Genomic DNA, 26,814 nt, shown 5'->3' with positions numbered 1-26,814 from the left:
CCCACGACCCCGCGGCCGCCCCAGTAGTCCCCGCACGCGCAGTGGCTTTCCAACGCGGCCTCTTCCCATTTCTCACTTGACTCCCCTTGCACATTAAATTGTCGAGAAATCTTTGGCCCTTGGGTCTTCAAAGTTAAACCAAATGGCTGTCCTTGCAGTCCTTGGCTACCTGAGGTCCCTTAATTCTGAACCACCCGCACCTGGGAGGGGAAGTTGGCAGGAGCGCTGGAGCTGAGCCCGCATCCTTAAGGATTCCGTTCACGGCTTATGATGGTAGCGCTTTGAATTAGATGTCAGGCTGTTCACGTCATCCAGACGCTGGTTTTCAGCTCTGTTCTGAGACAGTGTTTTGATATAGATCAGAGGATGATGTTCTTACGGAACAGTAACTTGCTGTATGTTCTGAGATACTAGACTGTGTTCATATTGTAGCACCGTCATCGTGTAAAACGGCACCTTTGAAAGATTTCAGTAAACACCGTCCTCAGGAACATCCGCCAGCACTTAAATTGTACTTCACTTTCACTTTGACGTTTGTTGTTTATGAATCTTGTGCACAATTTAAAGTGAGTCATCTAAACAGCACAGGATCGGGTGGTGCGGGGCATGGAGCAACTAGGGAGGAAAGCAGAGACTTGAACCTGGTGGAGTCTAGTTGGTCTGCGTTTTTGTGTTGGAGAACCATCCTGGTTCCAGCTTATTTTGTTATCGTAAATATGATGCATTTTTAAAATGCTTTCATCTGATACGGACTATCTGGACTGTAAGATTGAGTCTTGCTATGCATGGAATGTGTTTACTTCTGTTTTGTAGAAGATTTAGCCCATGGTATACTATTTGTAGGATTCATTTCAGACATTTTGTGTTTACCACATGCAGTCCCACCGGAAAGGGCTTTTAAAAAAGTGACCTGTGTTGTCTTTTATTGCTTATGACAACTCCAATTTTGGCACGTATTTGAAACTAGTGATCTTTATATAAAACCGACTTCACTCTTTCTCCCTGTTCAAACCTACAAACTCTGGTTACTTTTAGGTTTACTGCTCCCTTGTTAATTATTTATAATGAACTATGGAGCTATGGGCTTGCTTTAGTGTGTTGACCATTATTTGTGTCTTGTTTCAGGCATTTGCATATTGTTTTCTCTTCTGGAGAGTGATCTGCACTGTTTTCCTTCAGTGCTGTTTAGAAGAGCTTTAGGAAACCAGGAACATGTTCTATTTGCATTGCCCAATATGGTAGCACTAGCCACACATAGCTTTTGAGCGCTTGAATGGGGCTAGAGCAGTGGAAGAACTGAAATTTTAATTTTTAAAAATTTTCTTTTCCTTTTTTCTTTTTTTTTTTTTTGAGACAGAGTCTCGCTCTGGTGCCCAGGCTGGAGTGCAGTGGCCTGATCTCGGCTCACTGCAGCCTCTGCCTCCCAGGTTCAAGCAATTTGCCTGAGTCTCCCAATCTGCTGGGATTACAGGCACCTGCCACCACACCCTGTTAATTTTTGCTGTGGGGTTTCACCATATTGGCCAGGGTGGTCTCAAACTCCTGACCTGAGGTGATCTGCCCATCTTGGCCTCCCAAAGTGTTGGGATTACAGGCGTGAGCCACTGCACCTGGCCAATTTTTAAATTAATTTAAATAGTCACGTGTGGCTAGTAGTTAGCTGGTCAGACGCTACAGCTTTAACTTATTAGTCTCCAGGAAGCCTTCATTGACCCTCTTAAATCTGTGCTCTCATAGGACTCGGCTCTCCTTGGTCATAGCACTTACTACTTTCAGCTTTCTGGTAGGAATCAGCACTAGGCTGTAATCTACATGAAGGCAAGGACAGATCTGGTTTCCTTACCGTTTCATAGCTTAGAACTTAGTAAGAAAAACTGAATAAATATTTGTTGAATGCATAAATAGCTTTTTCAGGGTAAGTATTTCAATTTTGAATTATCTCTAGGGCCAGCTATGTGTCCAATACTGTAAATACCTGTTTAGTAGATTGTACAGATGTTATGTAGGTAGCAAATAAAAGGATCATGGGAGTTATGCTTTAAATACTTACGTGGTGAGATTGGAATCTCAGGAGAATGATGACTCATAACAAAGTATTATAGGAAATTGAATGAAAGGGCCTCATGCTTCCAGCTAATGTAGACACAGCTTCAGTCTCCTATTAGTTGAACAACTCAAGGATGTTCTTGAACCATATCTCAAATCTGAAGTCTCCTGGCTTCAGTAAGATTCTTTCATGGGGTCCAGACAGTCCTGAACCAGCCTGAAGATGCTAGTGGACATCCCCATTTATTACTGCTGTGTGTTAAAGCATGGACCAAGGAATCTTGGGAAAAAAAATCACAAGGTGTTTGAGCTGCTAGCTTTTGCTAACAGCTAACTTGGAGTGATGAGTAGGATGAAATTCCTGTAGAAATCAGAGTTTGGGGAATTTGATTCTAGCTATTGTTAGTATCAGAGGCACCTGTTTTTTAGACAGTTGATTAGGGCCAATTTTTTTTTTTTTTTTTTTTTTTTTGAGACAGAGTTTTGCTCTTCTTGCCTAGGCTGAACTGCAGTGGCGCGATCTTGGCTTACTGCAATCTCCGCCTCCCGGGTTTTCAAGCGATTCTCCTGCCTCAGCCTCCTGAGTATGGGATTACAGGTGCCCGCCACCATGCTTGGCTAATTTTTTTGTATTTTTAGTAGAGATGGGATTTTTGCCATGTTGGTCAGGCTGGTCTCGAACTCCTGACCTTGGGTGATCCACCTGCCCTGGCCTCCCAAAGTGCTGGGATTACAGGTGTGAGCTACCGTGCCTGGCAGGGCCAAATTTTTTTTTTTTTTTTTTTGGGCTTACTTTATAATCAGTTATCACCAGTTAACCATAGTTGGATTTGGAATGGAAGTATGTACTCAGTCCAGATCAGTATACTTAGACATTTGACCAAGAGTCCAAGTGTCATAGGTCTTCAGATCCAGGAATTGCTTTTAGGAAATGAATCTGAGACTATAGGAAGTTTATAGGGATACATAGTTTCCTTTGGTAGGACAAAAGGTAGAATGTTAAGTTTTTCATGAAGATAAGGAAATGTAACTAGGGAAAAATGCAACAAAGACAAAATACAAAGAATGTTGACTGCATTGGTCAGGTAATATTGTAGCTTCTCTGGACTTGAAGTATCTGATATGTAAAAGAATGAAGCTGGTTACATCTGATTGCATGAATGTTCTTTCCACTTTGAATCTAAGCTTTGAATATTAAAAATGTGTAACACACTGTTCTAGCCCCTGTGGTAACTGATAGTTGTGTAAGATACAGTTCATATCTTTGAGGATCTCAACAGTTTACAAGGAAATGAAAGGTGCTCTGGGGATCACTTAAAACATTTTTTTTTTTTGAATGAGAAACTCCACCCTTTGAAAGGGAAGTCATGTGGTGACTCCTCTTAACCAACTCAGACAGATATCCACTGAGTCACTTTGCTGAAGAATTAAGAGTATAAAAACATGTCTGAGTCCCAAACCGTAATTATAGTCAGATTAATTTTCCTAAAACAGCTTTAATCATGCTACTCTCTTTTAAAAAAAATCAGTTGTTTCCCAGTGCTCATGAAAGTAAGTAGTTTGGTCTGTGATTAGGCATTTGCTCCTCAGTATAGCCCTAAAAAGCCCTTACAGCCTCACCTCTGACTGTTTTCCTAGCCATGTCGCAAGTTCCAGCCCTACTGTTCCTTTAATGGGATCCCCTTTTATGTTTATACCTATTCATCATTCCAGACTCATCGCAGATGATACCTTCTTCACCATTTATGATTCTTAGAAGCTCCCACTGCAAATGTTCCTGGTACTTATGTGATGGAGCAGATCCCATTCTGCCTCATAATCTATGGTTATTAGTGGTATTTTATTCACCTTAATAGATTGTAAGCTATCTAACAAGCACGGACCATCTGTTAACTCATTTTCATATTCACTGAAACATCTAGAATAGTGCCCTGTATGTAGTGGTTCCTTAATAAATACTTACTACTGTTTGGAATTGATAACATTTGAGGAAGATCACCATTGCTATATAACACTAATTCCATGAACTTGTCATTTTCCTATTTATGTGGCAAGGTTAATGTCAAAATGCTTCTGAGTATTTGGTGGTAAGTAATTTTAGCATCTAAGAAAATGAATATCTTAAAATAGTGATAACTAGATTAGGTTACCTAAGATCTATGTCCATATAAGCACATGATTTTTGAGGAAAAAGTAAGCCTCCTACTTTTTACCAGTTCCTGCCAGTATTAAGAAAACATGAATCAAGTTGGGAAGACAACAGTGAGCTCAATGAAATGACTGTTTTATTGTACTGGGGCACTGATGGTAAGGATAGTTATGTTAGACACAGGGTTGGTTAAGTAGAACAGAGCACACATTAAGTAATAGCTAGTATGGTGTTATCTATTACCAGATCAAGCTATCGATTGCCTATTTTTATTCTGTGCTTTTTACTGAAACAATCTAAACTCATTTTTAATTTAGTTTTATATTTTTTTGCTTACATTTTAAAAACAGGGATTCATGATACTTCAGATTGTAAAGATCTGATACAAAAGAAACTGGAAGGCTTTTAGTTTCATAAGTTTGGTTTTATTAGCAGTTTCTCTGCTTTCTACATCATTTCTGAGATGTAGGCTAGGGTGTAGTACAAAGTCTAATTTAGAACGAATTTATTCTAAGCATTCATGTTGTCTGGGAAAAAGAGGTAATATAAGCCCCATGCTTTAAAAGACATGGCTTCCGTCTTCAGCCAGGATAGAACTCACAGACCCTCGGACCTTGTTAAGTCGAACAATCTTAGTAAACTCTTAGATTTGTAAGAGTGACGTGATTAATTTTCAGTCAAGTTTTCTGGGATAGAAAATAATGGAAACATTTTAAGGCAGATTATTTTCATGTGATGAGCACATGGCATGAGCTATTGGATGACAAATGATGTGACTTGTGCCAGCATTGTGGGAAGTTAAAGATTCATCTACAAGGGTTAATATGCCCTTGTTTGTTACATGAGTAGGAGGATTTCACCCATTTAGATTAGCTCAGCATTTAAAAAGTGTTTTCACCTATTATAGCTTATTCCTCTTGAGCTTTGTCTAGAAAGATTACATGCGCTGCCGACTGTATAAGAGGCGGTGTGAAGCAATGTATGCCTTTTAACAACAGTTTTGCCAAAAGGAATTTTTTCCCTTTCGTAAAAGATCCTTGCTGAAAATGTCAGCAGATTTGACATCAAAGAACTTTTAGGCTTTTTGTGATTGAAGGCAGTCATTCTAGGTTGCATACAAATAAAGTAGAAACACTTTTTTTTTCTTTTTTATTATAGGTGGCTTTCTAGAAGATGACCATAGAGGACCTTCCAGATTTTCCATTAGAAGGAAATCCTTTGTTTGGAAGATACCCATTTATATTTTCTGCTTCTGATACCCCAGTTATCTTTTCCATTTCTGCAGCACCAATGCCTTCAGACTGTGGTATGTGAAGTAGCTGTGCTTATTTTCTGAGAACTGGTAACTTCTCTGTTATGCCTTTTTTGTACTCATAGTTTTTCTTAGAACCATTTTTGTGGTTCTCATAAAATTGCTAAAGTTTTCCTTTTTCAAAAATACAATTGCTTATTGCTTTTTCTGCTTCTTAAGCTAAATGCTTTATTTCTGCTGTCAGCATTTATATTATGTTAAAATGTTCATTTTAAGCATCATGATGGATTTAGAGGACTTTATTTTTAGAATGCAATGGTGCTTAGCCATCTAGCATTCTTCTGTTATTGATGTATTTATTTTGGTTAAATATACTGACGTGCTAAAAAATCCATGTACTTCGGCAAAGAGGGTAAGAGACCCTTCCCTGGAATGTGAAATGAGATTGGTTAACGTTTAAATTGGTCCATTTACATCTCCTCTGTAAAACGTTAATTTAGAAGCATTCCACTTTTCATCTATTTAGGCTTATTTCTCCAGAACCATAATAAAAGAGAACCAGGAGATAAATTTGATAGAATTGTTAAATTTCCAATTTAGAGTTTTTCAAGTAAAATGTTGGTTCACCATTTCAAATTGTCTTTGGAGGTAGAGATAATACAAATTTTAAATATTAGTAGATATAAAGTTATTGGATTGAGGATTTGTCCTTTTAGTCATACTCATTGTAGTATAGTAATTCCTCATCTCCAAGTACCTTTTGTTGTTGTTGTTGTATTCAGATTCTATCCCAGCTTACCTAGACCAGTTATCAGAAGTATCATATAAAATCTGTACCTTGATTCTGGGAGTTATTTGCAGGTTTTGCAATAATTGACTGGGCTTATTTTCAGATACAACAAAATCAGTTATGGAGGGGAAACCTTGAACCTTGTGCATTGTCCCTTATGTATGATACTTGTCTCACTCCATCTTGACTTCTAATTGTCTTATATTCGTTCCTATATTGTAGCGCTTTGGGATGGAGAACAATCATACTTTATTTTTGTTTATCTCAAAAAGGCTAATATAGTCATTTGTTATTAGTTGCTCAATGATTGTTGAATAAATACATTGAATGAAAGGTGATAATGGATATTGACCCTTTGTATAACTGAAATTAAACATTGAAACCCCATCTCCACTAAAAATACAAAAATTAGCCAGGCATGATGATGTGCACCTATAATGTCAGCTACTCAGGAGGCTGAGGCAGGAGAATCACTTGAACCAGGAGGCAGAGTTTGCAGTGTGCTGAGATCACACCACTGCACTCCAGCCTGGGCCACAGAGTGAGACTTTGTCTCCAAAAAAAAAAAAAAAAAAAAAAAAAAGCATTGTAATCTTAGAATTACAGGTTCATAGACTCTTATGAACCTTTCCCTACTCACCTTCCTGTGTAGAAATTGTATTTTCAGGATCTCTGTCAGATAACCATTTAACCTCTTGCGTGTCTTCAATAGTGGCAAACTAACAAAATAGTCAATTTTATTGTTAAAAAGCTTTAGTTGTAACAAAACTGTGTTTGTATATTGACTCAGAATTGATCTCCCTGAAAGTTTGGCCAATTCTAGTTTGATACATGGCACAAATTCTTTTATAGGATAGCCTTTAAGTATTTGCAAATAGTTTGAACATTTTAAGTTAGTCTGAACCTCCTTAGGCTACACATTTCTGGTTCTTTCACCAGTTTCTCATTGTGAGGATTTCCAGACCCTTTTCTTCGTAGTTGCTTTGTTGGTACACTGTGGTCAGCGTCCTCTTGAAAAGCAGCATACATAATTGCATTTATTGAGCAAGTATTTATTGAAGGCCTCTTGTGTGCTAGGGACTGTCCTGGATGCTGGAAGTATCAGTGACCAAGACAGGTCTTCTAGTAGGGAACACAGTAAACAAACAAATGAATAGACAAAGCACAAATAGGTCATAATGAATTCTGTGGAACAAAGAAACAGGGTGCTGTGATAGAGAACAATGGAGCCAAGGCAGCTGCTTTAGATGGGGTGGTCATTCGGAGAATCAGAAGAGGCTGGCTGTGAGAAGAGCCTGGAAAGAAGTGTTCCAGGAAAAAAAACAGAAAAGTAAAGGCACAGTGTTGGGGGAAGATCTTGGTGTATCCTAAGAATTAATGGAAGGCCTCTGTGGCTGAGGGGCAAAGTGATTGATGGCAGAGTGGAAGGAGACGGAATTGGAGAGTAAGGCACCGGCCAGGTCATGCGGGGTCATGTAGGCCCCCATAAGGAATTTTTATGTGATACCAACTAATGAGCGTAAAACCAAGAAACAAAAAGAAACCAGTCCACAGAAATCAGAGTTGAGACATGTGACACGGTGTTGACTCTCAAGGTGATTACCCTGTAAAACTATGTACTGTTCTTGCACAACCGTTTTTGGAATCTTTTGCCTTGAAATGCCTTCAGAATCAGTTTATGCAAAACACACATTATATACATTATAAATATCACAATACCTTATATTTTGCTTAAAAATTGAATTATCTGTTAAATTTAAATAATATAAAAAGTCTCATTTACCCATGTAGTTACTGTTTCTAGTGCTCTTCATTCCTTTGTGTAGGTCCAGATTTCCATCTGGTACCATTTCCTTCTGCCTGAGGCACTTCCTTTAATGTTTCTTACGGTGCTGGTCTGCCAGTAATGAATTCTTTCAGCTGTTTTATGTCTGAAAACATCTTATTTACCTTCTTTTTTTGAAAAATATGTTTGCTGGGTTTAGAATTATAGGTTGGTAGTTTTCTTTCAGTACTTGAAAAATCTTGCTCTGCTGTCTTCCCATTTGCATTGTTTCTGCTGTCATTTTTGTTTCTCTAGATGTAACATGTCTGTTTTTTGGCTGCTTTAAAGAGTTTCTCTTTATTTTGAGCAATTTTACTATTATGCACTTAGGTATTATTTTCTGTGTGTTCTTGTTCTTGGAGTTGGTTGAATTGCTTGGATCTGTGGGTTTCAGTTTCCATTAAGTTTGGGAAATCATTAAAAAAGTTTTTTTTCTGCTTCTCTGCCTTTTCAGATACTGTAATTGCATGTTTGTTATAGACTGCTTGAAGTCCCACAACTCACTGATTTTTTTAATATTTAAACTTTTTTTCTCTTTATTTTGGTTAGTTTCTATTACTATATCTTCAAGTTCATTAATCTTTCTTTCTGCAGTGTCTAATTAGCTGCTGATTTTATCCAGTGCAGTTTTCATTTCAGATGAAGTTTTCATCTCTAAAGTTTACTTTGGCTTTTTTTTATGCCCAGGTCTCTTCTCCACCTTTGGACATTTGGAATAGAGTTATAATGACTGTTTTAATGTCCTTCTCTATGAATTATAATATCCGTATCAACTCTAGGTCTGTTTCATTATTCCCCTGATGATGGGTCATGTTTTCCTGTTTCTTTGCATGCCTGATAATCTTTAATTGGATGCCAGACATTGTGAATTTTACTTTGTTGGATGCTGGATATTTTTGTACTCGTGTAAGTATTCTTGCACTTTGTTCCGGGATACAGTTTAGTTACTTGGAAATAGTTGGACCCTTTGAGGTCCTGCTTTTCTGATTTGTTAGGTGGGTCTGGAGCCATTCTTGGTCTGGAGCTAATTATTCCCTACTGCTGAAAATTCTACTCCAGGGGTCTCCAACCCCCTGGCTACAGACTGGTACTGGTCCCCCTGCCCTGGCCCCTGGTGCCAGAAAGGTTGGGGACTGCTGTTCTACTCAATGCTGTGTGAATTATGAGGATTCTTTTTCAGTCTTCCTGGTGAGAATAGGTACTAATCCCTGTAGTCATTATGGATGGTTCTTTCCCTTACCTCAAGTATTTCCTCACAAGCATATGATGAATAGTTGAGGAGGACCCTCTGCAGGTCTCCGGGGTTCTCTTGCAGTGCGTGCATCCGTCTCTGCTGTATTCTGCCCTGTGACCTCTGGCCACCTCAAGTTCCCCAGACTCTCAGCTCTGTCTCCTCAACTCAGGGAGTTTGCTGGGCTTTTTCTTGGTCCCCCCCACCCCACCCCTGAACTGTGCTCCTGGAGACTTCCTCAAGGCAGTTAGCTGGGGCATGTGTAGGACTTTTCTCGTTTGTATTCCATTCCTCAGGGACCACTGTCTTTCACTGTCTAATGTCCAGTGTCTTGAAAACCATTGTTCCCTCCCTCTGGTGTTTTGGTTGTTTCAGTTGGAAGGGCAAATTTGGCCCTCATTATCCCATCTTGACTTAAAGCAGACATCACCTCCATTTTCTCCCCCCACCCCACTTTCTTTTGATAAAAGCTATTTTTTAGGCCGGGCATGGTGGCTCACACCTGTAATCCCCCCACTTTGGGAGGCCAAGGCAGGTGGATCACCTGAGGTTAGGAGTTCAAGACCAGCCTAACATGGTGAAACCCCATCTCTACTAAAAATATAAAAATTAGCCATGTGTGGTGGCGGGTGCCTGTGGTCCCAGCTACTTGGGAGGCTGAGGCAGGAGAATCGCTTGAACCAGGGAGGCAGAGGTTGCAGTGAGCTGAGATCACTGAGATCGGCCACTGCACTCCAGCCTGGGCGAAAGCGTGGACTCCGTCCCCACAAAAAATAGAAACATAAAACTTTTTTTTTTTTTATCTCAAAAGCTTGCAACAAGATAAGAAATACTTTTATTTTCCTGCATGGAAGTTGAAAATTCAAATGTAGTTAGATATGTTAATATTTTGCATTGTAGCTTAGAGGTTATGGTCTCATTCTGGCATTAATCCTGACTCAATCACTTTCCAGTTGTGTGATTTTGGGCAAATTGTTTATTTTCTCCCTTTGTTTCTTCTTTAAAATGGGAATAACAATAGTGCCTACTTCATGTGGTAGTTATGAGGATTAAATAAATTAATATACACAAAGTTCATAGAACAGTCCCTAGTATCTACAAGACACTTAATAAATCTAACTTATTGTTATTTAAATGAGCCATCTGGAGGGCAGCACGTTAAGAAGATTTCCAGATTTGCTCTTGGAGCATCTTGAGGTGTGAAATGAGGATGGCAGTTTCTACTGACAGACTTCCCTGGTTTGCAGTTTGAATGTCTTGGTTGATGTCATCAGATGTTTTGGTGAATTCTCTGGGTGACCCCCACAGAAACAGGCACAAAAGTTCCTTATGTGAGCCATGGTGGCGATTTGTCTAAAGTTTACATCAAATCATCCAGTAGGGGTTGGGGAAAAGGACAGTTTTAATAAATTGGAAATATTAGTTTGGAGAGTTGTAACCAGATATTGGAGGAAACTGGAGGAATTGAGGATCCAGTCCAGTTTGTAGGTGGATGACAACGCCCCAAAGACAATAAACAGGACTAGAATCTGATAATGGGTGTACTCTGAGTTTTCTGCGGAAACACAATTTTTCTCTCTACAGTTCCCCATTTCTACCAAAGATAATCACAGGCTAATTTGTTTGCAAATAAGTTTTGTCTCATTAAGCTGGCCTGATTATATACATAAGTGCAACAAGAATAGTGAATATGTGCACATTCTGAAGTATGCCATTCCAGTCAGAGGTTTGGTAATATCTTAGGGGCTTTATTGGTTCTGTAAAGTCAATCCGAATTCTTTAAAACTGGTAATAAGGAATCTGAAATGAGACTTTAAAAAGCCTTTTCAGTCTAAGAAACCAAGCAGAGGCCTTGCCCAATTGTGTCCTGTTAGAGGGAAAACAAACTTTTATTGAACTTACGTAAATGCTTATATTGCCATGAAAAAATACTCAATAAGAGTGTCTGAATTTTGGAGGGGTTGGGGTAGGGAGAAAAGAAAATGTTTACATTTTCTTTTTTTTTTTTTTTTTTTTACAAAAAGTATTCTTCACCAAATTGCTGTAAGTTGTAGGTCTTAAGGGAAAAGAGAAAAGGCGTTCTTTAAATCTAGAAAACAAACATTAAAGAACCCGCAATATTTCAAAGACATAAAAATTATCACCCTCATCAGTTCATTCAGTTCCCTGTAATTCTTGTCCTGCTTGATTTTGGGTTAGCAGCCTCATGAATCCGTTGGTTTGGTTTTCTATTACAGTTCTGGAAATTCTTACCCAGTCCAATGCTGTGATCTTAAAGTTATCAGAAACCTATACTTGTCAGAGTTTTTTCTGTAAATCTTCCTGCAATTTTGTATCACTGATGCTTACAAAAGCTTTCAGGAAAATATCAGAGTAAAAAATCACTGTCTGTAGATGGCAAAAGATTTAAAATGTCCATAGTTACAGATTTGATGAGAGTTCATTTTAATGCAGTTGACAAGGAAATTTGTTATTTGTTTTATAACATTTGAAGATAATAACTGGAATTATGACTGATAAAATTACACCAGAACATATCCAATTTCTAGGAATTTCATACAATTTCTAGAACACTTACATTAATAATATAGTCATACAAAAAGAACATAAGGAAGGTTGAGCATCACCTTTGACAATGCTTCTCATGCAATGTAATATATCAAGCCTAGTTTCACATTTATTTGACAAGGCTTCCCATGCAAAGATGCTTAATTACTTTAATGTCTGTGTGTGTGTGTGTGTGTGTGTGTGTGTGTGTGTGTTTTAATAAGGAAATAGAACAGATTTTCTAGGGGCCTCTGAAAAATCCCAGAATTAGTGTAAGGTCAGAAAAGACTTCATTCAGAATTTGAATTTTGGAAAGTTTATAAAAAATAACCCAAAAGATTCAAAACACTTGATTAAATAGATTACAGGTATTTAGTTATCCATTTAACCAAAGTGACAAAGATTTCAAAGGCAAATACAGAAAGCCATGTAGTTGTTTTAAAAAAAAAAACAAAAAAACCAAAACCCCTTGACTTTTTGAGAGAGAAACTTAATCAAAGACAACATGAAGCAATTATCTTGACAAAACACAGAATCTTTGTTTTCTAGGCAGACCATTCAAAAGTTAAAGAAAAACCTTTCACAGTCTCCCATCAAAAGCAGGCCCATACTCCAAGAAAGTCTAGTCATTTTTAACAGGAGCTCAAATGCTAGTTATGCCTTATTTTGATTTGAATCATAATAGATTCATTCAATTTTAGCCAGCTTAATCACATAAGATTCTCCTTCTCCCTCTTTTCAACTTCTTCTAGCCATTTTGTTTTTTTCCTTTATTTTCTTTTTCAAAAAACATATTTTCATACCTCATATCTTTTCTTGACTGTCATGCTGGCATTCTGTAGGTTTAGAAATCTATGAATATACCATAATTTCTGGAAGCACATGTTCCTTAAATTTTTCAGTGTAGCACAGGACATGTTTACTAACACACCCAGGTATCTTTAGTTTCTCTGTCCAAAAGTAGGTAACATTATGTTCAGCAATTAATGTTTCAGTATTTACCTTATGTGGACTTACATTGATTTAATTCACTTGTTTTGAACAATTATGCTTGGATTACTTAAGAAAATTTCATGAGACATTAAATCGCTAAGCATCATCTTGTTTTTCTTGCCGAGAAATTTTGTAACATGGAGATAGCAGAAGCTTATTTGTAATTCTCTAGTCTTGAACATGAGCTTATTCGACTAGTAAACCTACATAGAATCAAAGTTGTACATTTGCCTTATGTCTAATGCTGACAACTCTGAAGGCATATTGGTTTTTTAAACTAAACCAACAATGTTTTTGTTTATTGAAAATCACCCGAGTCACATGAACTTAAAAAGCATTTGAATTAGTTCCTATTTTTCTGAGAGTTTTCAGGAATACTTAATTTATATAAATACTTGTTTTTACTTATATCTATTGAACATACATAGCTATAAGATTTCTGTGTCTGTATGTTTATGTGTACAGACAGACACAGATCTTATAGCTTTCATTTCCAAATTTTAGCCATGTGTCAGTTAAAATAATACAAAGCTTATTAGTTTATGAAAGAAGCTAGATGCAAATTGTACCTCTGAGAGATGGAACAAGTCAAGGTTACCTGCTCAGATGGCTACAGCTTTTTAGGGAAGCTTTTTTTTTTTTTTAATTTGAATGCTGTAGGGATGCTTTTAGAGAAGCTATTTTTGAGTCATTTTGTGTCCAGAAGCTTCTGCATACAAATCCAAGAATGCATTCCATTGTCTCTGAAAGGCTCAGGATACTCTTTGTTCAAGGGCACTCCCAAAGGCAGACTGACTATCTTATCTAAAATTAAACGTTCTCCGAAGTGGTCACTGAAATTGCAAATTATTCTTTGTAAAGTTCACCCATTTTTCCAAAAAGGCACAAGATTCTGATCCACAGTTGTTTCTGGACCCCATGTTTGCATTAGATTCTCTGAAAAGTCTTAACTATTAAGGATTCTTTTTTCAGCAGCTGCTCTGGAACACAGGAATCACGCGTTTCACCGTTCCCCCTTTTGAGCAGAATAGGGTGACTTCCTGAGAAGTTTCAGCAAAGGTTGCTCAGCATAATTGGAGAGTTCTACACAGAAGGAGGAGAGCTCAGATTCAAAAGAGACTTACTCTAGAACTCCATGGCCGGGTGAGAGAGCAGCCAGTGCCACGGCCGTGGGTACCAGCCCCTAGTTACTCACTGGCTTTGGGGCTTTGCAGGGGTCTTCTTCTGATCCTGCTTCGGACACCAAAAACTGTCAAGAAAATCCAGGGTGCTTTTCTTAATATAAATATTAAGTGAGTAAAAAAACTGCAAACAGGGAGACTTTCCAAACCAAGGTAAGAAGCTTGTCTCATGAAGGTCATAGTAAGGTTTATAAAGCCTAGAAGAGGAAATTCATATAGCTTAATTCTCACTGGTTAGAATGAGTGGGTTAGTTTGGTCATTGCTGATTTGCTACAACGTGCTGAGTCTTGCTGACCAAGCTTCATGTGCAGTTTAGGTAGGTGTTTTGGAGAATAGGTCCTTATAGGTTTTCCTGAGCTGGATGTGGGACATTGGCTCAGAGGCCAAGGTTTGTCTTGGCTTCTATTTTGATTTTTGCCTAACAGGACCATTTTGTTGTCTAAGATTATGAATGTTGTTTCAGTTTTAGTCTTTCTGATTCTCTTCTGATGGACTGCTGCTCTGCTTCTATACATGTCTTTAGTTTGTTGCCTTTCATCTTTTAGTTATTCTCACTCTAAAAGTAAGAACCATGTGTACATAGTATAATTTTGGAAAATATATAAATGCAAAGAAGAAAGCAAAAACAAACCCCATGAGTCCCACTACTTATGCATGCTGTTATAATCTGAGCTTAATGGCAAGTTACCTCAGCAAGTAGAATAATAGAGGAAAGAAGATAGACTTTGGAGACAGACCTGGTTTTCTACCCCAGATTTGCCACTTACTAGCTGTGCAACATTGAGCTGGTATTATTTAGTCTGAGCTTTGCTTTCCTTATGTGCAAAATGAGAATAATACCTGCCAGGTAAGGTGTTGGTGAGGATTTTTAAAGTGTTTAGTAAGTGCTCAGCAAATGTTCGTAATATTTTCCTTCTTTAGATACTTCTGCTTTTTTTTTAGCATCTAAAATATTTGTATCATTTGAACCTTGGTTTTATTGTTTATTATTTTCAATATATTTATTTGAAACTTTTCGTAAATTTAATTCACATCTTTTTTTTTTAATTTCAGAATTTTCTTTCTTTGATCCTAATGATGCATCATGCCAGGAAATTCTTTTTGATCCCAAAACTTCAGTTTCAGAATTATTTGCCATTTTAAGACAATGGGTTCCTCAGGTCCAACAAAACATTGATGTTATTGGAAATGAGGTAAGGAATTCTTACAGTTTAAGTTTTGTATTGTTAGGATTGTTAATGGTATAGATTTTTTCCCCATCTGAAAGGAAGATGATAATGAAGGAGAAACCCTTTAAATGTTCTGATATTTATTTGTATTTCCAGGATTTTCATGGGGCAGTGAGTTAATACTATATATTCTTCTGATTATTTCTTCATGCTCTGGCCTTCTGACATTTATAGACTCTTGGTGGGTGCAGGGAGGGGCATTTTTCGTATTTCCTTCTTTGTAAAAATTAATTTTGTAAACTTTTATGCATTTCATGAAGGGATTTAATTACCATCATGTTCTATTTACACTTTTGGGTGTTTTGGTAAAGATACAGGCTTGAATGTAGTCTTTAAGAATATTAGATTTTTTGAGGGAGGGTTCCTTGACCAGTGTGTTGCTGTGTTGTAGGAAGAGTGCTTATACTTTTTTTTTAGATATTATTAACTGAACACTTTAGTGGTGGCATAAAAATTATAATTCAAGGATTTTTTTAACTTCTAATCCATCTTGTTTCATATGCCTTTCTACTCCGTTTTATTTCTGAGATAGTTTAAAATTTCTTTATTGAGTATTACTATCTTTTCTACGGGTATCATTACACCCGTAGAAATAAAATTTTGCTCATTTTTGAGAGGAACATATTTGGAGTGCCAGATTACCCTTGGAATAATCTTCAAGAATTTCCTTCAGCCTGCTGACAAGTTCAGTTTTCATTCTTGTTGTTGAGTGCAGATTAAAAATTTACCCTTTAGAGATGCCGATACTGTCTATACACTTTAGTGAGAAGTAATTCAGATTTGATAGACTAACTTGGTTCCTCAGCATTGGTTTGAAAGCAATAGGTACCTCAGTAGTTAGGTTGTAACCATATTTTCCTTGACTGCTTCAGATTCTTAAGAGAGGTTGCAATGTGAATGATAGAGATGGACTGACAGATATGACTCTTTTACATTATACCTGCAAATCTGGAGCTCATGGTATTGGTAAGTGTGTGGTAAATCTATCAATTGCTTATATCATCTGCATTTGTGCTTAGATAATCTATATTTATGCCCATATATTGTCCATGGGAAGGCACCCAGCTGCTGATGATAATATTGCCTGAAGAGCTGAGGATTCAGTTAGGTCCTTCCAAAAACCATATTCCCTTTTCTCAAGGAGGTCTTTATACCCTCCTGATACCTCCGAGCTTTTCTGGATCAGGCCTCATGCCTGATTGTGTATTAGATGAGAGTAACTGCTAACACCCTAAAATCTTTCTGAGGGTGTATAACAAGGTTTGACAGTCCAAGGCCAGTCTTTACATACTGATTCCTAATCTCAAGACCCCAGTCTGGAGACCTAAGGTCTGTTCCTACATATGTAACATATGTGCATATTTTCCAAAATTGTTACTCTCTTGTGCTTTGTCATTTTATAAACCTGCATCTCTTACCTAACTATATACTGTGATTGTCTCTTCTTGTTTCAATAGTCTGATGCAGTAGTGCTGAAACTTATGGTGGTGACAGACTCCCTTTTTCCCCTCACAACCCATCATGGACTGATACTTTCATGAAATAAAATAAAAATGAATTTGTAATACAAAATAAAATAAAACCATAAAATATAAGCCCAAATATTTTTCAAAAGGCATGAAACTGGCCAGGCATGATGATTTACACCTGTAATCTCAACACTTTGGGAGGCCACGGTAGGAGGATTGCTTGAGGCCAGGAGTTTGAGACCAGCCTGGGTGACATAGTGAGACCTTGTCTCTACAAAAAATTAAATAATTAGCCAACTGTGGTGGTGCCTGCCTAGAGTTTCAGCTACTTGCGAGGCTGAGGCAGGAGGATTGTGTAAGCCCAGTAGTTTAGGGTTGGCATGGGCTGTGATTGCATCACTACACTCCAATCTGGGTGACAGAGCAAGACCCTGTTTTTAAAAAAGAAGAAAGAATAAAAGGCATAAGACTACATTTTATTTAACATAACGAGAAGACATATTAAACGGGGAAAAGCTATAAAAAGTACACACAGATTGCAATTTGGGACTGCCGGTGGTCCACAGAACATGTTTGGAGTAGCACTGATCTGCTGTGTTGTTGTTGATGGCTTCATAGCATTCTATGTGTGTCTCTATTTAACCAATTTCTTATTACACTTTTTGGATTTTTTAGAATTATATTAATAACAGTGCAGAGATGAGCATCTTTACAGCCAAGTGTATCCCATTCATCGCATTCCTGTGTATAATTATTTTCTTAGTATAAATTCTTGCAAGTGAAATTTTCGAGGTGTGTTTATACAGTGCACTGTTTGCTTTGGCTTTTTAAATGAGGCAATTGATAGCCATCCATTGGAACTTAAAATTTGTACTAAAGGAAAGTGATTTGGAAAATCTTCTCTAGGTGATGTGGAAACAGCTGTAAAATTTGCAACTCAACTTATTGACCTGGGAGCAGACATTAGTTTGCGGAGTCGCTGGACAAACATGAATGCTTTGCATTATGCTGCTTATTTTGATGTCCCAGAACTTATAAGAGTGATTTTGAAAACATCGAAACCAAAAGGCAAGTATTATAAAATCACTTTTAGATATTATTAACTGAACACTTTAGTGGTGGCATAAAAATTATAATTCAAGGATTTTTTTTAACTTCTAATCCATCTTGTTTCATATGCCTTTCTACTCCGTTTTATTTCTGAGATAGTTTAAAATTTCTTTATTGAGTATTACTATCTTTTCTACAAAAGGATTAGTACAGAGATACAAAATGAAAGAGTGTTCTCTGGGTTTTCATATCTCTATAAGTTCTCCAGTATAACACGGATGTTTTATATAATTGATTCTACATGCTTTATGATTCTTTTGCCTTGCTTGGGTAGCCAGAAATAGAACAATAAGGTCTTCAGAGATTGGCATTGGAATAGTAAATACTATTTATTTTAGATGGCATTTGGTTCTGAAATTATATAATTCAACTTAAGGGATAATGTTTCCGTTTTTTCCCCCCTGTTTTGATGGTGATATCCTGAAACTGAAGATCTGAATGTCTAAGTCACAGTCCTGGTATTTTGATTCTTCTTTCTGGTTCTCTTTGGGGCCAATTTTCTTTTCTTTATTTTTTAGAAAAATACGAGAGCAAGCAAATAGTATTAACATTAAATTAAAGAAAGTGTACAATATTTTCCCCATTGTAGGAACATGCTTTAGAGATTCAGTAAATTTCCCAGAATGTTCATTTCTAACCTCCAATCTGCATAATTGTCCATTTTTTTCTTTAAAATTCTACCTTTTCACTTTGTGAATGATGTTAGGAAGAAAGCCTCTGTCGACACTTCTGTGTTTTTAATAATTCAAGAGAGTGTGTCTTGAGTATATCTGGGTCGTTTACAGTTGTAGGAAGGATATGTGGGTGTGGTGTCGTTTAGTTGAGGGTAGGATTTGCAGAACCAGAGGTATTATATTTAAACCCTTGTTATGGAAAATATTCAAGCTGGGATTCCCAAATCTGGAGGATTTCCTGTATTTAAATATAACATATGATGCTATATTAAAAGTTATTAAAATGTCCTTAGAGTTGCAAGATTGCTTTTCTCATTATGAAATTCAAATTCATTTGTTCAGTAGAGTATTATGAATCAATTTATAGGTAAGCATTTCTATGCTTAATTAGACTTTAGCTGCTTTGAAAATTCTGCTTTGTTTTACCTACCAGGTATTGGCTGTTTTGTTTCTGTAAAGGGCCAGCTAGCAAATATTTTAGACTTTTTGGACCACATGGTCTCTGATGAAACTACTCAGTTCCATAGTTGTAGCATGGAAGTAACCACAGAGGATATGTAAATGAGTGCATGTGCCTGTGTTCTAATAAAACTTTATAAAAACAGATGGGCTGGATTTGGCCTTTGGGTCATAGGTTGCTGACCCCTGACCTAAATTCTACTACTCTACCTCACTGTAGTTGTCATGGCAAATATGCCACAGACTTAATGGGAGATTGTGATAAGTTGTTACTTTTACAAATATGAATTATTGCCATTAATTGTTTTAAAATGTGTTTTAGTTTGAAAATCTAGGATAATATCACTCCCTCTTATAATGAATTTTATTGTACTAAGAAAATAATCAACTGTTTAACTAGATTGTAATATAAACATTTTGTTCTATTGTGAAATCATGCTTCTAGTGGGTTGATTTAAGTCTTATAAATGATAAAAGTCCCTCCTCCCAAAACCCTGTCTTCTTTTAAATTATAATAGCTAAGTTTAAAATTTTAGTTAATATACTTGTGATGTTTAATTGCAGATGTGGATGCCACTTGCAGTGATTTTAATTTTGGAACAGCTTTGCATATTGCAGCATACAACTTGTGTGCAGGTGCTGTGAAGTGCCTCTTGGAGCAGGGAGCAAATCCTGCATTTAGGGTAAGAGGTTAAATTAAAAGTGAAAAATATTAAAAGAATTAAGAAGTCTTATCCTACTTTCTGGTAAAGTGTTGGCTCTGAATGTTATTAATAGAAGAACTCTTACATGAGCAAGTAATTTATATCTTTGTTCCACATGTAAAGAGTGATGATGATCTTTATTGTAAATAAATTTAAGGCATGATGATAACTTTCCTTTTATATTGATAAGTCCCATTCAGGAAAGTAAAATCTTCCTTTAAGTGTCATAATCTTTAAGTATCTTTCATTTAGGGGTTTGATGTATTTATGAAAAGTTAGCTGTTAAGTACAAATACATATATTAAAGTTATATTTTTCTGTTAAGTCATATTCTAAATTTTTTTGGAAATAAAATTCGTTTCAGAAAGTTAAAATAAATACCCATTTAAGGATGAAGTAAGCCTTTGAAAATGAAACATTTAAAGGAAAAGTGTATTTTTTTAATAGTAAAATGTCACTAATTTACAGAGTTACACAGGATTGAATTTCATAGTCTTCAGATCCTTTTTTTTTTTTCTCCAGAAAGTGGCTCTCAGTTTTCACTTTCTTTATAGTAATAACAATAACTCGCTGTGGCAGGTATTCTTAATCGTGTTATACTTTCCCTTGAAGGGGTGAGTGTGAACCGTGGATAGAGTGCAGTATTTGAAAACACCTGTCTTCCCTTCCCTTTCCTATTTTTCCCATTTTCCCTACTTCTTTGCCAGTTTTCTTTCTGTTTAACCGCCTTGATTACCCCCCAACTTTTAATTTCTTCCCTTCCTCCCTCCCTCCCTTCTGACTCTATTGGTTATTGGGCACTGGGAGAATACTACAGTAGTGTAGATAAAGCCCTTGCCCTCAAAAAGAATGTATTGCAGAGGGGAGGTGGGACAAGGAAGCAATCAGTTTTACTGTAGTGTGCGAATTCAGTGCGACACGATGGGGCGGGGGTGGCAGAGGGCCGTGGGTCATCTTCCCAAGGCTTCAACAGGGGGTGACATCTAAATCAAGTGCTTACATAGGCAAGAATTAACCAGGTACTGGAGGGAGGTGAGGAAGGCATTTTAGGCAGAGAGAGTAGCATGCAAGAAACCTAGAGGTGATCATTCAGTCCAGCTGGAATGTGAAGGGGATGCGTTTGCTTTTGTTGGTACAGCTGTTGACAAAGCCCCATTAGTGGGGACGATGTTCTGAATTTGTTAGGATGCCATGAGATATCTTATTGAGCTAAATTACCAATTTAGGCCAGAAACAGATGAATAGGTTGCCATATTTTGAAAATACTTAAAAAACAGTGGTAAACATGTGGGTCAGCAGTAGCCCTCAGACCATAGTGTGATAGCCACCATCTTCATTTTTAATTTTTATTTTAAATATTAGATTCAGGGAGTATATGTACAGGTTTGTGAAATAGGTTATATTGCCTGGTGCTGAGGTTTGGGCTTCTGTTGATGCCGTTACCCAAACAGTGAACATAGTAGCCAATAGGTAGTTTTTCAACCCTTGCCCTAGCCCTTCCCCACCTCCTTCCCTCCCACACTCCCTCCCGTCTTTAGGGGTCCCAGTGTCTGTTGTTCCTATCTTTATGTCTGTGTGTATCCAGTGTTCAGCTCCCACTAATAAGTGAGAACACGCATTATTTGATTTTCTGTTTCCGCATTAATTTTCTTAGGATAATGGCCTCCAGTTGCATCCTTGTTGTTGCAAAGGGCATGGTTTCATTTTTTAAATGACTATGTAGTATGCTGTATTTGTACCACATTTTCTTTATCCAGTCCACTATTGATGAGCACCGAGGTTGATTCCATGTCTTTGCTGTTATGAATCATGCTGTGAAAAACTTATGAGTGCAGTGTCTTTTTGCTGAAATAATTTATTTTCCTTTGGGTGTGTACCCAGTAGTGGGATCTAGGTCAAATGGTAATTCTGTTTTTAGTTTTTTGAGAAATCTCCAGTTTGCTTTCCACAGGGGCTGAACCAATTTACACTTCCACTAACAGTGTATAAATGTTCCTTTTCTCCATAACCTCACCAACATGTTATTTTGTGACTTTTTAATAATGGCCATTCTGACTGGTATGAGATAGTCTCTCATTGTGGTGTTGATTAGCATTTCTCTGATGATTAGTGATGTTGAGCATTTTTTATATTTGTTGGTTGCTTGTATGTCTTCTTTTGAGAAGTGTCTGTTCATGTTCTTTGCCACTTTTTAATGGGATTTTTTCTTCTTTTTGATTTGTTTACATTCCTTATAGATTCTGGATATTAATCTTTTGTTGGATGCATAGTTTGTATTTTTACCTGTTCTGTAGGTTGTCTGTTTACTCTATTGATAGTTTCTTTTGCTGTGCAGAAGCTCTAGTTTAATGAGGTCCTGTTTGACAATTTTTATTTTTGTTGCCTTTGCTTTTGAGGACTTAGTCGCAAATTCTTTGCCTAAGCCAATGCCTGGAAGAGTATTTCCTAGATTTTTGTCTAGGATTTTTGTAGTTTGATTTCTTATATTTAAGTTTTTAAAATCCATCTTGAGTTAATTTTTGTATATAGTGAGTAGTGGGGGCCCAGTTTCATGCATATGGTTAGCTAGTTTTCCCAGCACGATTTATGAGTAGATTGTCCTTTCCCTCGTGTTTATTTTTGTTACCTTTGTCAAAGAGCAGTTGGTTGGTTGTAAGTGTATGGCTTTATTTCAGGGGTCTCTAGTCTATTTCATTGGTCTATATGTCTATTTTTTGTAGCAATATCATGCTGTTTTGATTACTGTAGTCTTGTATAATTTTAAGTCAGGTAATGTGATACCTCTGGCTTTTGTTCTTTCTGCTTAGGATTGCTTTGGCTATTTGGGCTCCTTTTTTGGCTCCGTATGAATTTTTTAGAACAGTTTTTTCTAATCCTGTGAAAACCGATGTTGGAAATTTGATAGGAAGAGTGTTGAATCTGTCAATTGCTCTGGGCAATGTGGACGTTTTAGTGATACTGATTCTTCCAGTCCGTGAGCATGTAGTGTTTTTCCGTTTGTTTGTGTTGTCTGTGATTTCTCTCAGCAACGTTTTATAGTTATTGTAGAGCTCTTCCATCCCCTTAGTTGGATGTATTCCTTGGTATTTTTATTATTATTTTGTGGCTATTGTAAATGGAATTGTGTTCTTGATTTTGTTCTCAGCCTGTTATTGGTGTATAGAAATGCTACTGATTTTCGTATGTTGATTTTGTGTCCTGACACTTTACTGAAGTTGTTTATCAGGTCTAGGAGTTTTTTTTGGCAGAACCTTTAGAATTTTCTACATATAGAACCATATTGTTGATGAAGGGAGATAACTTGACTTCCTCTTTTCCTATTTGAATGCCTTTTATTTCTTTCTCTTGCCTGATTACTCTGGTTAGGACTTCCAGTACTGTGTTGAATAGGCGTAGTGAGAGTGGACATTCTTGTCTTGTTCTCAGGAGGAATATTTCCAACTTGCCCATTCAGTATGATGTTGGCTGTGGGTTTGTCATAGATGGCTCTTATTATTTCGAGGTATGTTCCTTCGATGCCTAATTTGTTGAAGGTTTTTTGTCTTGAAGTGGTGTTGGAATTTATCGATTGCTTTTTCTGTGTCCGTTGAGATGATCATACAGTTTTTAATTTTGTTATGTGGTGAATCACATTTATTGACTTGCATATGTTGAACCTCCTTGCATGAATTGATCATGGTGAATTCTCTTTTTGGTATGCTGCTGAATTTGGTTTGCTAGTAACTTGAGGATTTCTGTGTCTGTGTTTACCAGGGATGTTGGTCTGTAGTTTTATTTTTTGTTGTGTCTTTGCCAGATTTTGGTATCAAGATGTTACTGCTTTCATAGAATGAATTTGGGAGAAATCCCTCTTCCTTGGTTTTTTCATAGCGTTTTGGTAGGATTGTTAACCAGCTTCTCCTCATACGTTTGGTAGAATTTGGCTGTGAATCCATTTGGGCTTTTTCTGGATGGTAGGTTTTTTATTACTGATTCAATTTTGTAACTCATTATTGGTATGTTCAGGGTTTCACTTTCTTCCTGGTTCTTGGAACGTTGTGTGTTTCTAGGAATTTAGATTCCTAGATTTTCTAGATTTCCTTTAGATTTTCTAGTTTGTATGAATAGAGGTATTCACGTTAGTCGCTGAGGATCTTTTGCATTTCTGTGGGATTGTTGTAATGTCATATTTATAATTGCCAGTTGTGCTTATTTGGATCTTCTCTTTCTTTTTCTTTGTTAACCTAGCTAGCAGTCTATCAATCTTCATTGTTTCAAAGAACCGCCTTTTCATTTTGCTGATTCTTTGAATGCCTTTTTTGGTTTCAGTTTCATTTAGTTGTACTGCAATTTTAGTTATTTCTTTGACTAGCTTTGGGTTTAGTTTGTTCTTATTTTTCTAGTTCCCTTAGGTGCAATGTTAGGTTGTTAATTTGAGATCTCCCTGTCTTCTTGATTCAGACATTTTGTACTTTCCTCTTAACACTGGTTTTGCTACATCCCAGAGGTTTTGGTATATTGTGTCTCTATTTTCATTTGTTTCAAATAATTTTTTGAATTCTGCCTTAATTTCATTGTTTATTATTTATTATTTAATAATTTATTAATATTAATTATTAATATAACTATTAAATATTTTAATATATAATTTATTATATTATTATTTATTATTCTTTGTACTAATATTCATATTATTATTCATTCCAAAAGTCATTCTGGAGCAAGTTTTCTAGTTTGCATGTATTTGTGTGGTTTTGAGAGCTCTTCTTGGTATTGATTTCTATTTTTATTCCACTGTGGTTCAAGAGATTCTTGGTGTGATTTTGATTTTTTGAATTTGTTGAGACTTGCTTTATGACCGTGGTCAATCTTTGAGTATGTTCCATGTGCCAATGAGAATAGCATTTATATTCTGTGATTGTTGGGTGGAGTATTCTTTAGATGCCCATTAAGTCTAATTGGTCAAGTGCTGTATTTAAGTCCAAAATTTCTTTGTTAGTTTTCTGCCTTGATGATCTAATGCCTTCAGTGAAGTGTTGAAGTCACCCACTGTTATTGTGTGACTATGTTCATCTTTTTGTAAGTCTAGTTATAATGTTTTATAAATTTGGGTGCTCCAATGTTGGGTGTATGTATATTTAGGATAGTTAAGTCTTCTTGTTGAATTGAACCCTTTATCATTATGTAATGCCCTACTTTGTCCCTCTTGACTGTTGTTGGCTTAAAGTATGTTTAACTGATGTAAGAATAGTGATCCTCTGCTCCTTTTTATTTCCATTTGCATGGTAGATCTTTCTCCAGCCTTTTACTTTGAGCCTATGGGTGTCATTACATGTGCAATAGGTATCTTGAAGACAGCAGAAGGACGGGTCTTTTTTTTTTTTTTAACCCAATTTGCCACTGTATGTCTTTTGAGTGCTGTGTTTAGGCTGTTTATGCTCAGGGTTAATATTGATATGTGAAGCTGGGCTCCTATTGTCGTGTTGTTAGCTAGTTGCTTTGTAGTCTTGATTGTGTAGTTGCTTTTATGGAGTCTATAGACTATGTGCTTATGTATACTTTTGTGACAGCAAGTATTATTTTTTTGTTTCCATGTTTAGAACTCTGTTAGTCATCCTTTATTAACTTTCCTCAGGGTTAATATTGATATGTGAAGTTTTGTTCCTGTTGTCGTGATTTTAGCTAGTTGCTTCCTTGTCTCATCTGTATAGTTGCTTTATGGAGAACATAGTCTATGTGCTTATGTATGCTTTTGTGGTAGCAAGTTTTGTTCTTTTGTTTCCATGTGTAGAACTCCCTTAATCATCTTTTATAGGGCCAGTCTGGTAGTATGACACCACTTTAGAAGAAAGTGGAATTCCACAATCGATCATGAATAAGCCTTCTTGTGTTAGGAAGATATCATCATTGTTACTGCACTATTCTTACTATTATTTAGTTTTTTTTTTTTTTTTTTACAGGAGTTTTGATTGTTGAATTGTATGGTAATTTACAACAGAAGTGTGTGACAGGCTCCAAAAAGTGGGGATATAACAAAAGTCCAAAGTAAAATATTCACTGTAAGCATAGCTTACAACTTATCAGCCTGGCTGTATTTTTAAAATTGTTATGTTTCCCTATTTTTCTCTCTCTGTTTTTTAGAGTATACATTAGTGTAACACATATCTTTATTGTATTTTGTATGTTTTCTTGAAATCTGGGATTAAAAGAGTCCATTACCATCCCAGAAATCTAGTAACATACCTTCTTGCCATGTTTTTACTCAGGACCAACCTGACTTGAATTTTACAACAAAAAAATGTGAAGCAATTGCAAACTAAGTGTGTTCTAAAAGCCTCATTCATTTTTCCACGTGGTTCATTTGAAGATTATCATCAGTGAAGAAAGGGAGAAAAGTTTCTCAGTTAACAAAAGTATCTTTATTCTTTATATTAAGAGAAAATTACAATCTAGATTATTTCTCATGAAGTCTAAGGTTTTTGGTTAGGGAATGTAAGGTGACAGATAATTCATATGATAGGGCTTTGATGATACATATACCATGCAAATGACTGTGGGGTTGTCTCTGGTTATCTGGTCACAGGATAAATCCTAGGATACCAGACTTTCCGTCATGGTGAAAACAGAGCTTTTTTCTTGATTATAGCCCAGGTTTTAGAAGTATCAAAACCATAGTTTCTACTTTTGAAATCTGAGTTACCCCATGAATGGGCAGGGGGCTGAGGTCACAGAGCCAAGAGGGCAGCTCTGGAACCGTGGATTTGGGTCCGGGAAGCCAGTCAGTCTTGTGACTTTTGTTTCCAAGCTTGCTTTCTCAAATGCCTATGAGGGCAGGATGCTGTCTGCTTAGGACCTGAGCACTGCTCCCCACCATGGATGCAGTGCTTTTCCCTGCCAGAGAACCTGCATGGCTCCTCCCTGGTCTGCTTTGGATCTCTGTGGAGATGCATCTCATCAGTGAGGTCTCCCTGACCACTTAATCTAAAGAGTTTCCGCTACAACCATCTCTGTCTCCACATTTCCTACTTCCCTTCCCTGCTTTTTTTTTTTTTTTTTTTTTCCTCCAGGCCACTTATTACTGTTTATTTTATTTTTATTTATTTATTTATTTATTTTTTTTTGAGACGGAGTCTCGCTCTGTCACCCAGGCTGGAGTGCAGTGGCCGGATCTCAGC

At 36.8% G+C, this 26,814-nt stretch overlaps 1 protein-coding gene across 2 annotated transcripts in view; it reads left to right on the top strand.

The window, feature by feature from the left end:
- CLIP4 (CAP-GLY domain containing linker protein family, member 4) overlaps positions 1-26,814 on the top strand; it is an 83,993-nt gene that overhangs the window by 18,638 nt on the left and 38,541 nt on the right. For both annotated transcript variants that reach the window (XM_011972568.1, XM_011972569.1), the window contains exons 2-6: positions 5,354-5,501; positions 15,069-15,208; positions 16,117-16,210; positions 17,620-17,781; positions 19,521-19,639. In XM_011972568.1, the coding sequence (XP_011827958.1) occupies positions 5,369-5,501; positions 15,069-15,208; positions 16,117-16,210; positions 17,620-17,781; positions 19,521-19,639 (648 nt within the window). In that variant the 5' untranslated portion in view covers positions 5,354-5,368. The remainder of the gene's footprint in view (positions 1-5,353; positions 5,502-15,068; positions 15,209-16,116; positions 16,211-17,619; positions 17,782-19,520; positions 19,640-26,814) is intronic.

This window comes from Mandrillus leucophaeus, unplaced genomic scaffold, assembly GCF_000951045.1.
Source record: "Mandrillus leucophaeus isolate KB7577 unplaced genomic scaffold, Mleu.le_1.0 Scaffold13, whole genome shotgun sequence".
In the NCBI taxonomy this organism is placed as follows: Eukaryota; Metazoa; Chordata; class Mammalia; order Primates; family Cercopithecidae; genus Mandrillus; species Mandrillus leucophaeus.
This window is presented reverse-complemented; position numbering and strand designations above follow the sequence as displayed.